This window comes from Pholcus phalangioides, unplaced genomic scaffold, assembly GCF_987345545.1.
Source record: "Pholcus phalangioides strain wild (caught in Gottingen) unplaced genomic scaffold, Ppha-v1.0 ptg000007l_1, whole genome shotgun sequence".
Lineage (NCBI taxonomy): Eukaryota > Metazoa > Arthropoda > Arachnida > Araneae > Pholcidae > Pholcus > Pholcus phalangioides.
This window is the reverse complement of record NW_028301600.1, coordinates 50,381,754-50,397,695: the sequence shown is the minus strand read 5'-3', so window position 1 is coordinate 50,397,695 and position 15,942 is coordinate 50,381,754. Positions and strand designations below refer to the sequence as shown.

General features: G+C 35.3%; 1 protein-coding gene across 1 annotated transcript; it reads left to right on the top strand.

Annotated features, from left to right (window-relative positions):
- The first annotated feature begins 916 nt into the window (after positions 1-916).
- Positions 917-15,815, top strand: LOC149085440 (uncharacterized). Its single transcript, XM_089233443.1, has 3 exons — positions 917-1,046; positions 11,689-11,908; positions 13,430-15,815. The coding sequence occupies exons 1-3, from the start codon at positions 959-961 to the stop codon at positions 14,997-14,999; spliced, it is 1,878 nt and encodes a 625-aa protein (XP_089089569.1). The 5' UTR covers positions 917-958; the 3' UTR covers positions 15,000-15,815.
- The last annotated feature ends 127 nt before the right edge of the window (positions 15,816-15,942 follow it).

Sequence of the window (15,942 nt, the reverse complement as noted above, 5' to 3'; positions counted from 1 at the left end):
AAACGTAAATATATTACAGCACAATAGCTCATTTATCCGCGTCTGACACGTCATTTCGCTTTACATTGTGCTTGTACTAAACATAAGGAGCATCTCTTATTGTCCAACAGTGGTCAGCCAGCATCGAGGTTGATCATTTTCTCTGGTAAAGTTGTTCTGTGATCTTTGCCACTTTTTCAACCTACAATAACGCTCGTAAAGCACTTTTTAACTGTTAATAACGTGATATCTCAAAAACAAGAGACAATAAAACTTTTTAATGGTGATATTTCTGTTCAACAGGTCAAAATCATTCAGAATTGTATATTTTCATGTCGGACGTAGTTTCACTTTTGTCCAGTGATACCGCTCGTAAAGCACTTTTTTTAACATTGTAATATCTCCAAAACAAGAGGCAATAAAACCTTTTCATGGTGATATTCGTATTTAACCACGTCAAAACCATTCGGCATTATATATTCTCATGTCGGAAGCAATTTCATTGCTGCTTAGTATTACGAATTATCAATTTGATTATAGAATTGAATAAAAGAACTGTTACTGATACGTTCGCTATAATTCCAGTCCAATTTTTATTTCCATTCTTAAATATTCAATTCACGAAACAACATAAACTATATAGTCGGAGTTATATCTCGTACGTATTTCTACCATCGTGCCGTACGAATATTTTACAATAAGATCCAGTGTGATAATATATAAGTGTTTAATTCAGATTTGTGTTCAACCCTTTTGCGACTTTTATCTTCACTTTCGGTATGAAAAAATGGTCGAAAGAGAGAGGGAGATGAGAGAAGAAAATGAAGAGAAACCTCTTTCCTAGTTGAACAACTGACTCCTTGCTTGTCTGACAGGTTTTACTTAAAATAGTCGCTTATATTCCGCCTACCCCCGACAGCAACTTCAAGACCTACTTTTTTTGAGAAAAGTTTTGTAGAGATCTCACGACAATTGTGCCATGGACCTTCATAGGAAAAAGAAGAGCATCTGGCAGCTCAGGATTTGCTCGATTGCTGTCACGATTGGCCTCTTCGCATCTCTCTCGGGTATGTTGCGTATTATTTATCACAATTCAAGAGAAGAAAATAATACGATATCACTGTTAGATATTCAAATTCGTCAATCAAAAAGGAAGAGGTGAAAATTTTCTACTGAAAAATCGTCTTTTTATTTCGAGTTGCAAAGATGTTCAGAAAGATGGAAGTGATTTATCCACAGTTATCCGAAGAGTGCTCTTCGTGCTCCTCCTCATGTACCAGAAGTAGAATCTTCTAACGGATATTATTTGTGGCCAATTGAACTCGGATTACGTCTGGATAAGTTACTACTAAATATAATTTAATCATTTAGATATAAAAATATTAAGATTATTCATACGTATTTTTTTTATTTTTCCATCGGTGATGTTACGTATCCTGAAATTATACGCAGATGAATTATGCAACTGTTTTGAAATTTGTTAACGATTGGCTTATACAAAAGAAAAATTTTATTTCAAATTAAATAAGGAGGGAACCTATATAATGGTGAAACTCTCAAAGGTGAGTCTTTATTGAATGATTATATATTGTGATGCAGTATATTACATACGGAGAGTCATCTTCCTGTATCTTCGAAAGATTGCGGTTGGCATTTCTTTATTAAGGTTTTGTTTTTATTTCTTTATATTTTAGGTTTTTTTTCTTTATTAATACATATACAGTACACACATTGCACTTATATTTTTTCTTAGCTTTCTTAATTTTTTTTTCTTTCGTTATTGTTTTTGGCAAATCGCCACCTTGTTGGGCGAATTGCCTATTGTGGCTACAAATTTTGTACTGTTTACATTCAAATTAAACATTAAATCATTTTTTTTACACTGGAAAGTTTTTTATACAAATACAAATATATACAAGTCTACAACGGGCAAAATGCCCAACGAGGTTGCTGAGAGAAAGATGCCCATAATAAATATGGACGTCGTATATTTCAAAATACAGCAACCCAGTTAAAAATGCAATCCTAAAAACTATATATACATGATAAAATATTATACAATGCCCACAAAAAATATTTATGGTTGTTTTATTCTGAGTATGAACATCTTCTCGATTTACCCCAACATGTTATCGTATTTCTTGTTAAACGTGTCAATTGTGTTAAAATTTACTACCCCCGGGGGTAAGCTATTCCATTTATTACCAATTAGAGAAAAACTCGCTGCGACACCACAACCTGGAATTGTCTCTTACCAAATGATACTAGTGTCCCCTTGTCAAAGCAGTCGATTGACGGCGTATTAATAGTTCATAGTCCATCCTATCTAACCCGTTGAAAATTTTGAACGCTTTTATCATATCCCGCCGACACCTCCGTTCTTCCAATGCAAACATCTTCAAAAAATGAAGTCTCTCTTCATAACTCGAGCCTTGTGTGCCAACAAGGACACGCGTAGCTCTTCTCTGCACCCCTTCAACCAAGTCTATGTCCCTCTGATGTCGCATGTTCCCCCTTTTTTATTATACAGTTAATTGGATAATTTTTAGTTTTTTAATTCCTCGATTTTGTTTTTCCATTACTGAATTTTTAATTTTTGCTTTGTTTTAAAATTTACCCCATGAAAGAGTTGTTTAATTCTAACTTAATTTACTACTTATACGATGTGTTCGGTTTTGAATGGATCTTAAATTTATGACATGGTTGGAATTTCAAAAGAAATTAATTAGTTAACACTAAATTTTTTCTTCACAGTTTTCTCCATTTACATAACAATGAAAAAAGAAACATTTGACCCTATCAGTATAATCAAGAGTTGATAGTTTGTGTTATACTGTACTATTTCGTTAAATATTTGTTCGTTCAGATTAGTTTTCAAAAGAGCACTGTTTTGTTGTAAAAACAAAAACAAAAAAATCACTAACTGTTCAAATAATAATTAGTGATTTTATTTATATATAACCGTCTTTATTATTTTTACTTGACTATTAATATTTCCATTAGAATCTTTTTGCTCCATCTCCAAAACGGTAATTTTGTTTTTACAGCAATTGAATTCTTAAAAGATAAGTCTTTAGCAGAAAAAACAATAAAATGTCTAAGACGATGGAAAAAAAAAAGACTTTCATGACTATGCTCATGCATATTTTATATTCATTTCGAATTATATGTAATTATCCAAACGACGGTACCTTTCATCTGTTCTGGATGGGATGCCATTCGATGTCAAGGTTACACAAAGTTTAAACGGGATATTTGTAAGCTTATTTGCTACTCACACATGCTGAAACGAGTTGAACCTACTGTTACCCTGATTCGGACGATATGATTATTTTTTCTCCATCTGTTTTACTTTTTAATAGCGTTTTCATGCACATACTTGAATCATTAATTCTATTAAACAATCCTGAGTGTTTCTGTCAAATGTTATTTTGCAACAATCTACTATTCAAAATCCAAGGACGTATCATACAACCATTAAAAACATCTACAGACATGAATGAATTTTTTTCTTAAGCTATGAGCAACCGAATTAGTTTCGCACGTTTTGCTTCACGGAGTAATAAAAAATATCCGCTTTCCATTTCACCCATTATGAATGCAACTGAATTTGCGGCTCGTATTCATGAAAAAAGCATTAGCATGACCTCTCTCTTTTTCTCTTTTTACAGACCCAATTCTTCATAAAAAATATAGTAGTACAGAAACTCGTGTGAAGGACTTTCACAGGAGTAATACAGGAGTAATAACTGATCTACCCATGCACATTGATCGATATCACGATACCCTGCAATTATATTTATCCAATACCTTGAGAATAAAGGCTTTTTGACTGTTTTTAAGATTTTATAAAACCTGTCTAGAAAAACTAAGAAGAAAATGAACACCGGTTTAGGCAACTTTAAGCTCATTATCAAACTTTCAGGGTTTGCAAAGTTAAACAATTGTTAATTAGAAAAAGTCTTTAATCAAATTCTATTCAAGGATTTCAAAAATGAAGATTATTTCTCTTTCTTCAGTAAAATACTTTTTTCTCTAATTTCGAAAAGCAATGCGTTTTGTGATGCCAGCTTCATTATTTATCGGGTTGAGGTGTTCCAAATCTTTCTGCTGGTGCGCAAGTGACACCTGAATTTAGGTTCTTATCCGCCATATCTTCAGATGAACTAGCTGTAATAGAGAGCCTGTATGTCACGAGATGGAGCAATGATGTCCATCTGTTCTCTTAGATATACCACCCTTTTTTACAAAATTTAAATGTTCTTCCAATCACAGGCACCGGAACCTGGAGAGCTGAGACTGTTTTAGCCCCTCAATAAATTTTACAAAGGAGCTGTGCCCCCCTCAATAATTAATGAATATACAGTGTAACGCACCACTACTTCTTCTCCTCCTTCATAAGGGTTCAAATCCCGTATATACGGGACAACTGGCAACTTTCAGCTCCCTCAATGTTGTACTCATTTCGGCGCCTCTGCTTCTAATTCAATTAGCCAAAAATACTCATTAGTAATAACGATTACTCATGTAAGATGAGATATCGTACACCTAGGAAAATACTGTCGCATCTAAAAAATTTACAAAATTGAGTTAATTCCATATTCAAAACAACAAATTTTTTCTCTACAAGTCGGTAATAGTGACATTCCTGTAGCTATAAAACTGACCTTTACGCAGCACAAGTTTCGTTCCAGTAGGTAGCCTTTTGTATTGAAAAAGTGAAGTTTATCTTCGTTATTCTTCAATTCCAGGTTTTTTGAGTAGTGACAGTATTCTTCTAGGTGTGCGATATGTTAAGTTGTTTTCCCAACACTAAAATTTTGTATTCATTTCATCTAAAAAGATGTTCATGTTAGCGTTTTACAGCATACCAAATGCAACGCTTACATCAATAAATATACTCCCTGAATTCAGCAGTTACATCTTAAGAGCGAGTAAAAGAAAATCCTAATAAGATCATAATAAGAGTTTTTTCAGTGCTATGAACAACAGCACGGGCAAATTAATTTATATAAATTTCATTCATTTAATGAACAAATGATTCAGTAGAACTCTTTTCAAAATCTGATGTACTGCATACAATGTTTCATTCACTAGAGTTTGTTTACGTTGGAGGAACGCAGGGAATATGATAGAAGTGTTTAAAATTTTCAACGGGACGGATAGGATGGACCATGAGTTATTAATACACCGTTAATCAACTGCTTCGACATGGGGACACTGGTATCGTTTAATAAGGGACAATTCCAGGTTGTGGTGTCGCAGAGAGTTTTTCTCTAATTAGTAATAAATGGAATAGCTTACCTCCGGGGGTCGCGAATTCTAACACAATTTATACTTTTAAAAAGAAGTACGATAGACTTAGTGGGATAAATCGAGAAGCTATCCATACTTAGATAAGACAACCATAACCTTTTTTATGGGTAGTGAGTTATATATTATTAATTTTTTTGATGATATATGCTTTTATATTGGGTTGCTGTATTTTGGTTATTTGACATCCATATTTTTTATGGGCATAATTTTTTGAGCCACTTCGTTGGGCAATTTGCCTGTTGTACCCTTTGTGTATGTATACAGCTCTGCCACATTATTTTCATCGAGATTTTTTCAACATCCCCAATTACCAGATCACGATGCCAGGATAATTACAATCGAAATTAGTTAAATCGTTACGGACTTCAGAAAAGAATTTTCATTTCAAGACATATTTAACGAAAAAGAATATTTAACATTAGATGGAAGAACGGTGACCTTGACATTGAAGCCGCCTCGATTGAAACTTCCTTGCACAAATCAACAGAGCTCGTGCATGATGCGGAATATCAATTCTTTCATTTTGACCGTGAATTCTTACGAGAGTGTGCGCTGCTTCGGAGATAAACTTAATTATTCATAGAGTTAACCGTCACGCGCGTAATAGCATAAATGCGAATTCACTGCACCACGTTTTATTCACAGAACGACAGAAAGTCTTATTTTATATCTCTGAATTACAATTAAATCTTTATATTTTTACATTAAACTGCTAGAAAAAATCCACCTTATATTCGGAATCTATTAGACCTTTCATTTAATGGAACATAAGTGGCACTAACGCAAAATTAAGATTAATAGTAAAGTGTTTTTTTTCGGTTAGAACTATCTTAACTAGATTGGAAAAAGAAAGAGGCTCGTGTAGGCATTCGAAAAGAAGAAAAAGAAAACTCTTAAGTAGCTCTCATTTTGTTAAAAGTATCCAAAGTTATCTCTCAGAAACAAAAGTGCAGTGAAAGTATTTGATAGAAAAAAGGGAGGGTCACGTTTACTTAGTAGTTAAGAAATAGGCATTCACACGTAGGTGACCTAGATTCTTAAAATTGGAATGCATTGGAATTGGTTTGCATAGAAGAATCTCTCTTTTGGTTGGCGGAGGCCATATTCATGCACATATTTAGTTGTTTTTATGCTACACGGTAAATGATGTATAAAAGGATATAAGAATATTTGTACGCCGAAAATTTAAATGCTAATAGTGGAATATTAAGAATTGCAAGTTAGTTGTGTTTTATATGTACAAAAAAAATTTGGATTTATGATTCTAGTGAACTGGTGATACTTCATCACCGTTTCATTATACAGAGTGTTCTGTTAATGGTTGTTAGTAGACATCAAGAGGAATAAAATTTGCAATGGAACATGGTGTCACAAACCACGTTGAGAGGGTGAAAATTGCGAAAAACACATGCAGGCTCTGAGTCCAGGGGAGGCGAAAGGTGGATGTCAGTTGATCGCTGAATACGTTCGTGAGTTCACTCATCATATCTGGCGTAAGCAGCGTCCCGAAACGCATGCGCTGGGGTGGGATCACGCGCTGCAGATGACGTAAATTAGCGCTATTGCGGCAGTAAGCACGTGTAGTACTAGTTAGTTGTCTGTTTCAGTGAGTATCGTGATGGCTGAGTATACGATCGAGGAATACGCTGATATGCATATGATTTATGGTCGAGCAGATGGCAATGGGTGCTTAGCGCACAGCGAATGTACCAACAATATCCGCTTTTTCCGCGAGGTGCATAATCACCTCGAAGTTACATACCCAAGGAAGTGGATTGGACGCACGGGACTCGTTGCTTGGCCTCCGCGTTCGCCGGATCCCAATCCGTGTGACTTTTTCCTATGGGGGTCACCTTAAATCACTCGTTTATGCGACGCCTGTGGACACACTGGAGAATCTGGCGCGGATTGTCGTCGCTGCGGCAGACATCAAAAGCATAACTGGTATCTTCGAGCGCGTCCGGGAATCGTTTTTACGTCGTTGTAGACTGTGCAATGACGCAGAGGTCACTACTTCGAACAACTCTTGTAATAATTAATCAAATAAATCTTTTTGTAGTTATTATTGTACTTTTTTGTCGTTCCAGCGTCACGTCGAAACCTGCATGCGTTTTTCGCGATTTTCACCCTCTTAACGTGGTTTGTGACACCATGTTCCATTGCAATTTTTGTTCCTGAAAGTGGCCAAAGTATCTTGATGTCTACTAACAACCCTCTGAGTTTGTTGGTCAATTAACAGAACACCCTGTATATATCTACGTCTGTAACACTTACAGAAATGAATTGATTCTGACTCCTCAATATAATAGAGCCATAGCTCAACAGCCAAGAATTGACAAACAATTCTAACATAGAAACTGTATGATCTATTATGCATTCGATATTAGGCAAGTTATAATATTTATTAGACAGGCGTATATATTCAGTAACATTGATATCGTAAAAGTATGGAATGTTTTCGAAGCAATGTGATTCTTCAATAGTAAGATCAATTTCATACTCCATAATTCTTCATCAACGACTAAATGTCGCAATGTATTATTACCGACTTCAACTTTTTGAGCTATTATTTATATTCGATTCCTACAGATCGAAGATTTCACTTTACTGACAAAATTTACTCTCAGATTGTTTATAAATATATGTTTTCTTGAGATTGTTTGTCGTATAACTACTCTTTTGACCTTTTCGTCTCTCCAATAATTTTGTTAGCAATTTGATAAGATTGTAAATATTGACTTATGTCAATATTTACAATATTACAATGATTTGCATTAGATGTAATGGCAATGATTCATTCTGTGAAAATGTGCGTACACAGTAGAGTTTTTTAAAAATAAATGATATATATATATATATATAATAAAATAATCATCGTATCTTCTGGAAGGAGCTGTAGCTTGCATTAGAGGTAGAAAAAAAGGAATTTATATATATATATATTCTTGCCTCGGGCTGGTGATAAGTAGCTTTTATTACCTTGTCACTGCACTTAGTAACCAGCAATTCAACTTTCAAAAACTGAAGGACAACATTTGCGTAGACGCTGTTTATACATAACGAAACGTTCCACAGATAATAATATCTCTGTATGAGACCTATTTTATGACGAGCAGAAAATAAGTTTTTTTTTCAACAGATTTTGATGTAATTCTATGAAATCACAAAATTATTTCGTAATATTTCACGTTCTCTTTAAGAAAAATTTATTCTAGATGATTGCGAGATATACTTTTCATAGCTACAGACGGTTCCCATTAACGTATTATAGGCTATATTATGCATCCTATGTAACGGTTCTTATAACTATCATTCCATGTCATCATTCTCTGGATAAAAAAAGTAAAAACCGAATTAATTTGAAGAAAAAACATTCTGAATGTTTAGTGATGGAAAAATGGTAAGAGTGAAACAAATACACAACCACATTAAAACGAACCTCATTTCAGTAACGTAGGTCACTCTTTTTGCAAGTTGGTTTATTATTTGCAATGCTTAGGATATATGTACAGTATATGATGTATATGGATATCATCTCTATGATTTAATAAATAAATTCATGAAAGAAAAAAATTAGATGCAAAATAATTCAAAAAGTGATTTTTTCCCATATTTATGTGAAATTTAACTTTGACAATATTCTAAATTCTTCATGCTTGAATGTATTTTAACAAAACCATGGTTTTTCTCTTTCGACTTGTGCCAAAATTCCATAATGCTCAGATTTATAACAGTGTTTCTCAACCTTATGGTCCGCGGATCACAGGCGGTGTGCAGGCAGAATGAAAATTTTATTTTAGTTAAATGAAAGGTTATCTAAATACGGGGTGGTTCAGAAAAGATGGGAAAACTTTAAGAGGTGATAGAGAGTAGAGTACACACCAATACAAACAATTGTCATCAAAGAATGCATGGTCTAACATGAAGCGTTAACGTTTAGAAACGGCCGCTCCGCAAACGTTAAAACGGCATTCCTGTTGAAATTTATCGGAAGAAAAAGAACACCATGCATGCAAATTTAACCTGGGGAAGAAGAAGAAGAAGAAACCGTATGCAAATCTGCGTCACAGTGAATAAAGGGCGCGAACCCCAGCCCCGTTAAGTTATTCCATCGTGCAAACGTTCTAACAGTTGTAACGTGCGGGATAATGGAAAAGTACTCACTTTAGTAATACTGGAAAAGCAGTCATGCATTTCATTTACGGAGCTGCAAACGGAAGTGCCACAGAGGCAGCACGAATGTCCGGTGAGCGTTTTCCTCACAGGTGGTTGCCCAATCCGAAAGCATGTTTACTATGTTGCGCCCTGTAGCACGTTTGCATTTCATTTTTGACCATGCATTCTTTTATGAAAATTGTTTTTGTGCGTACTACCACCTCTTAAAGTATTCCCCATCATATTATTCCCCATAATATTCATATAGGTTCAAATAGAAGATTAGATCCGCATACTTCAAATTAGTGCTCCGTCGAATTGTTTCAGACATGTTACTCTGGTTCTTGCATTCAAAAAAGTTGAGGAATGCTGTTCAAGGAAAACCCTCAGCAATTCTAGAACATTGTTATAGCTACTGCATATGCCATTGTCATTCATAGCTATTTCTTCGTGGTGACACTGAGAAATACTGCTTTAGAGTACAACGAAGCAATCAATCACGTTCGTGGAAGTTATTTTTTATTTTTTTTCAAGAGAAAGTCTTTTCTGCATAAAGTTACGATGAAAAAAAAAAGTGATTTAATCTACGGTATATTCATTCAATCAAGTTGAATTTGGGCGTTTGAATTTCGTGAGATAAAGGAAAGAAAAACATTGAATTGTTCGGAAATGAATCAAGTGGGATGAATAATATAAAATATGCAGAAATATAGTGGGTCTCACTCATTTAATGAGTGGGATTCATCGTCCCACATACACCCCATCGTAGTTAGGTGAAAGTTGATTTTGATGATGCATTGGTAGAGCAGGTCAAACGAGTTCCCAAGAGAAAGGAAAAAAAAAAAAAAAACAAAGCAAAACCGCGATACATTCCCTTCATTTTGCTCTTAGTTTTGGCCTACTTCCGATTGGAGACACGACCTGTTGATCTTCATAACAAAGCTCGAAACTAACTCTCTTCAATCACCTGCTTCACAGCAGTCTCTTCCACATTATCTTCTTCTCTGAATTAATAACACAACTCTATGCCGTTTTTGAATGACAAAATCTTCGATTTTCTTGTCTTCCATCACTTTTCTAGCAAAACGTAGCAGATACTGTATAACATGCACAGTATAACTAAAGTTTTGGATGACTTTTTGTTTCCTTATTCATATCAATAGAGTATAATATAGATAAATAAATAAATGAAAACACGCTGAACTTAGGTTTAGATTTTTTTTAAATAATGTGATCGCATCCGAACAAACAACTTTCTGAGGGAAAGGAAGCGATTGTGCTGAGAGCATCGACCTGTGCTAAAAACTGCTTCGTTTCTCGTATTCGTCGTGTTTTGACCAGGAAGCAGTGGTGATCTACATGTGGTCCCGCCGGGTTAGGCGTTTTTTCTTTCGAGAAATACCCACTAGCCATAATCAAACACTCTTGACCCGTTATCCCACTGAGTCCTCAATCGGCATTTCGGACATTATTAGCTTTCTCTAGGCAAACTAGCAAAATAAAATTATCGTTTTTTTTTTTTAATTAGCTTCCCAGTATCCCAAGAACGTGAGTAATAAAGGCATTGATGATCTAATAATGATTTGAGATCTAAACGATCAAGCAAATTTTCTCACTTTTCCTCAGGCAATGTAATACAATAAATCGCTGAAACTCAGAAATGTAACACGTGTTCATGATGTCATTAATAAAGTCATTGGAGATTAGTGTATCCAAAATTACTCATTGTTTTAAAAGATATACTTTTTTTTGCTCAAAGAGAAGTACTTCAAGGAATTAGGTGATATCAATACATATCATCACGGACAATACGTTTAATTAGTTTAAGAATCTAGGTCTGAATTTCAATGATTTAAGTAGTACAGTAATAGAAATTGATATAGACTATATGCGTGACCACGTCATTGCATGTTTATCGCATTCGAGAATAATTTACATTGTAAAACTCATGTATTACAGTTTTACACTTTTACTGAGAATATATGAAAGAAACCGTTACGAAATTATTTAAACTTAATTTTTCGGCAAAAACGAAAACCAAACGAATGTCTCAATATTCATTATTTGTTATTACTGTATTACGTTACCAGACCATTTGTTATATTGTCTCTTCTGAATGCAAATAAGTGTATGAAGCTTCATATTGTATCTATCCAGTAGTATCATCGATATAAAAGAATTAAGTTTTTTTTATTATTATGTTAAAAAATACATATATTTACACGTTCAATTTTTTAGAATGCCAAGTGGTCAGCAGCAGCAGTGGTGGACTTGTAGCAGCTTTCAACTCCGGCGGGTTACAAGGCAATGTAGAATTTGTTCCCGATTCGCAAGGAACATTTATCCGTGTTTTTCTTCGAGGAGGAACATACGGAGAGCAACTTCGATGGAAAATACATGAATTTTCTTCCAACTTAGGAGAAGAAAACCCTTGTAGCGATGAAAAGATTGGAAGGACGTAAGTCTGTTTCATTTTACGTGTGCGCGTTCAAATTGATGGAGATTCAAAGCTGAGTGAAGTTAGTCTAGAATAGTGTTTCTCAACCGCCGGGCCCTGACATCAGTTAATCGGGCAGTGAATGATTCACTCTGTCTCATTTTTCCCCATTTATTTTCCATTAGTTGTGTGTATGACTGAGCCTTCCCCTCACAAAAATTAAATCAACCGGGTCGCGGGCTTTCAAAGGTTGAGAACCACTGGTCTAGAACGTGAGATTAGAAAACGTTGTCTCGTGGTTTAGAGGTAATACCCAAGAAAAAGCTGTTGCCGTCCCTTCCGAGAAAGATGAACATTTTGCCCATTTGCTGTTCCATTCATGACGATTTGTTGGCCAATAAATACATTTTTTCTTTGAATACTTGTACAGAAACATCTGGTGCTATACCTTCATTTTGAAGTATTATAGGGCAGCATAAAAATATTGATGAAAGAAATACATATTGAGAAAAAACACGATTTATAATATTATTTGTAATATTAAAATATACTAATTTATAGCAAGGATTCCACAAGAGATCTTGACTCTATTTTTTAATAAAAGAAGATGCCACTTAGAGTAACAAATGTCATATATTTCTTAATAAAAAGAGTTTGTGTCTTTAGAGAATACCCTTTTGAATACCATGTCTAACGTGCTGTAGTATGTGATGCGGAAGTTTAGGCACACACACCATGTTAGAGGCCAAAACAGTTCTGCCTTTCATATATTTTTCCACAACTTCTATTCAAAAACGAAACTCATACACGCTTCCGACTGAAACATAGTTTTAAAATAAAATTAAAAAAAAGTGTAAGCGGGGGGAAAAAAATGTTTATAGGTCAAAGAAACGTGATGACTGAGGAGAATTAGATGCTGTCTTGGTTACTTTCTATTGTTCGGTGCAGATGAACTGATGTTGCAATGAGAAGTCTAAACTGCCCAACAAACTGAAAAGAGATTCGAACATTCATTTCATGAAGAAAGACTTTCCAGGAATGGAGAAGAAACGTGCTCGTTTTTTCTCCATTCCTGGACATTATCATTTCTGTAAGCGAGATAACACGCTTTTGTCTTATTCCCCAGTTTTGTCATTCACTCAACCATATGAAAGCATTTGTTCGTGTGATGGTTGAGAGCACTCATCATGCAATCATATAGTGCTCTGTTTCTTTGTATGAGTGTCAGATCTCTTATCATTTTCTGGAGTTACGAAATTTTTCTAGAAAAGATGAGGTTTCTTGTGAATTCTGTAGCTCTGGAAAAAAAAAATCTTCGTACAGTGGTCAAAAATTCGAGCAAAACCAAATCAAAAATATCAAGTACTTTCGGTGTAAGATCTTATAATCTGAAATACAGTAGAAAGTTTTATGTACTATGCTCATAAATGTTAGATATATTAAGAATGTATGTTCACGAATAATTTGAGCAAACGAATTAAATAGGTGTTTAGGTGTTACAGATTTTGTTCTAACATTAATTTGTCTCTATTCATTGCCTAGGTTTGTGGATCTGACAGATGAACACGGATCCCTTACAGCTGGACAAGATGTCACGTTCCTATCCAAAGCAAAACTAGTAGATGGAAGATCGTCGATTTTAGGCAGAACCTTAGTATTACGGAATCCAGAAACAGGCCGACTCTCGTGCGCACTTATTCAACCGATGTCTAGAATAAGAACATATCAAGCTAGAATGCTAGTGCCTATCGGGGGAGCCGTAATAATTAGGCAAAGTACGTTTGGAACTACGGTCCAATCTCAGTTATGGAATACGAACGGTACTCGTCGTGATTCTATTCATCGGTGGGCTATTCTCCAATCCACTACAGGGCCTCAAGAAAACTACAGGGCTTCTTTCCAACACGAACTGACACGCTGTGCTTCACTTCAATCTGTGCCTTTCCTTCCAGGAGGAGCAGAAGAGATAAGCTTCATGGCAGTTGGACGAGTTCCCGGAGTTGTTACAGGACGCACATACCACGTTATTACATCAGCACCACTTTTTGATGGGATGCAAAATGATTTATACGTTGCACTATACGAAGATTCATCGACTATACTTGCTTGCGCACGTTTGACTCCCATAGAGCCAAGGCAAGCCGTGGCGAAATTTGATTCCCAAGTGACAGGTGAAATATCTTTCCGCCAGGAATCACCCTTTGACCCTACGTTGGTCACAGTCAATGTTGCAGGACTGAATCAGCGGGGATATAGCTATGGAGTAGATGAACTGCCGCTGATTTTCCGTGGTGACAAATCTGAGGTTTGTCCTAACGTGCGCGGGGTTATATACAATCCTCTTCGAAAGACACCGGATGCTGTTCCAGAGCCAAATAAAGGGAGTGTTGATCAGTATGCTATCGGTGATCTTAGTGGTAAATACGGTCCTTTGAAAAATCGTGAAAAGCTGTTTCAGCAAGTGTACGATTTGCAACTACCTCTGTTTGGTGTTCATAGTGTTGTAGGACGTGCGGCTGTATTATATTCAACCGACGGTAAACCTATGGCTTGTGCAAACATTGAACTAACAGGAAGAAGGATTATAACGGCATTCGCCACTTTTGACTATCCTCTGCAGGGTCAAGTGATATTCCGTCAAGATCGGGATGATCCTTCTGCTGATACTTCAGTTTATTTAGAACTATCTTATCCTTCTGGATTCACCACCACCAAAACATACAATCATCTCTGGTACGTCCACGAAAGAGCTATACCAACTGGTCAACGTTTCAGTTTGAGCGGTGTGGAATGTACGCAAGCGGGTGGTCACTTCAATCCTTACAACGTCAGTACTGGATCACGCTATACCTGCGAGTGTTCTTCTAAAGCGCCAGAACGTTGCCAAGTAGGAGACTGTTCTGGAAAACTGGGCTTACTCGATATCCCTCCTTTTGGTATTCAAGGATCACAGCAACAGATCGCACGATATTATTTCACTGACTCTAATTTACCCCTTGTTGGACCAGCTAGTGTCATAGGCAGAGCAGTTGTAATAAATACGGCTGATTACGGAGAAGAAAGGTTGGCATGCGCTAATATATTTGAACATTTCAGTGATTATGGGAAATGAAGAAAGCAAGGACAATTTTAGAAACAAAATAACTTTATAGTCACAAAGTTGAGGTACCTTGCCATTTGAAAACTTATGAAACATAAAATATTTCACCCTACATATTTAAGTATACAAAGAATGTGCGAGATTGTATATTTTTTTATCATATCAATCTCTGAAAAGACGCAAGATGTCCGTTGAAATAGTGTGAGATTTGCTAAGAACTACACAGAATCGTTTAGCTGACAATTATGGGGGGAAAAGGAAAAAAAAAGCACAATTTCACCATACATTGATTTGAATACAAAAAGCGGGGCTTTGGTGATTTCATAGATCTTTTTGATAGGTCTCAGAATTTTAGAATACAACGAATTTACCATCACGAGCTCAACCCGGCGTATTGCATTCCCAAAGAGCATTAATCCAAAGAATTTTCAATCTCTGTTACCGTGGCTGGTTATAGTTATTATTTTATATTCCTATTTCGTTGAATGAAGTTGAACTCAAAATATTTCTTAGCGCTGCTAAAGTTTGAACATTTATAAGCATAAATTATCTTTTAATACAGAGAGCATACATTGAATTTGATTTTGGTTGGGGTTAGATTTCTTATTCACATTAATGCTCCTGCAGGGAACGGGAATGCTCAACTGTGTCGTCTTATTATAATGAGCTTTACATTATTTTCATGAAATAAATACATACTGCGGCTCGAATTTTATCTAGTTTTGCAATTCATGTTTCTGTGTGTTTGATATATTATTATCATTGTAACAGCACTGTTATTTTTTTTTATTTTAATGCAAGGAATAAAGCTTAATTAGAAATACTGAATGTATTGCTTTTGTTATTTGTTGAATGATTGAAAATTTTACATGTGTATATTGGGATTTTGTTCATTATGTTTGAAAATATTTTGATATTTAAGCTCATATTTTTAAAATTCAATTTTCAGGAAAGA

Coding starts and splice junctions, on each gene's coding strand:
- LOC149085440 (XM_089233443.1), top strand. CDS start 959: ATGGACCTTCATAGGAAAAAGAAGAGCATCTGGCAGCTCAGGATTTGC. Junction 1,047..11,688: donor CCTCTTCGCATCTCTCTCGG/GTATGTTGCGTA, acceptor TCAATTTTTTAG/AATGCCAAGTGGTCAGCAGC. Junction 11,909..13,429: donor GATGAAAAGATTGGAAGGAC/GTAAGTCTGTTT, acceptor TTCATTGCCTAG/GTTTGTGGATCTGACAGATG.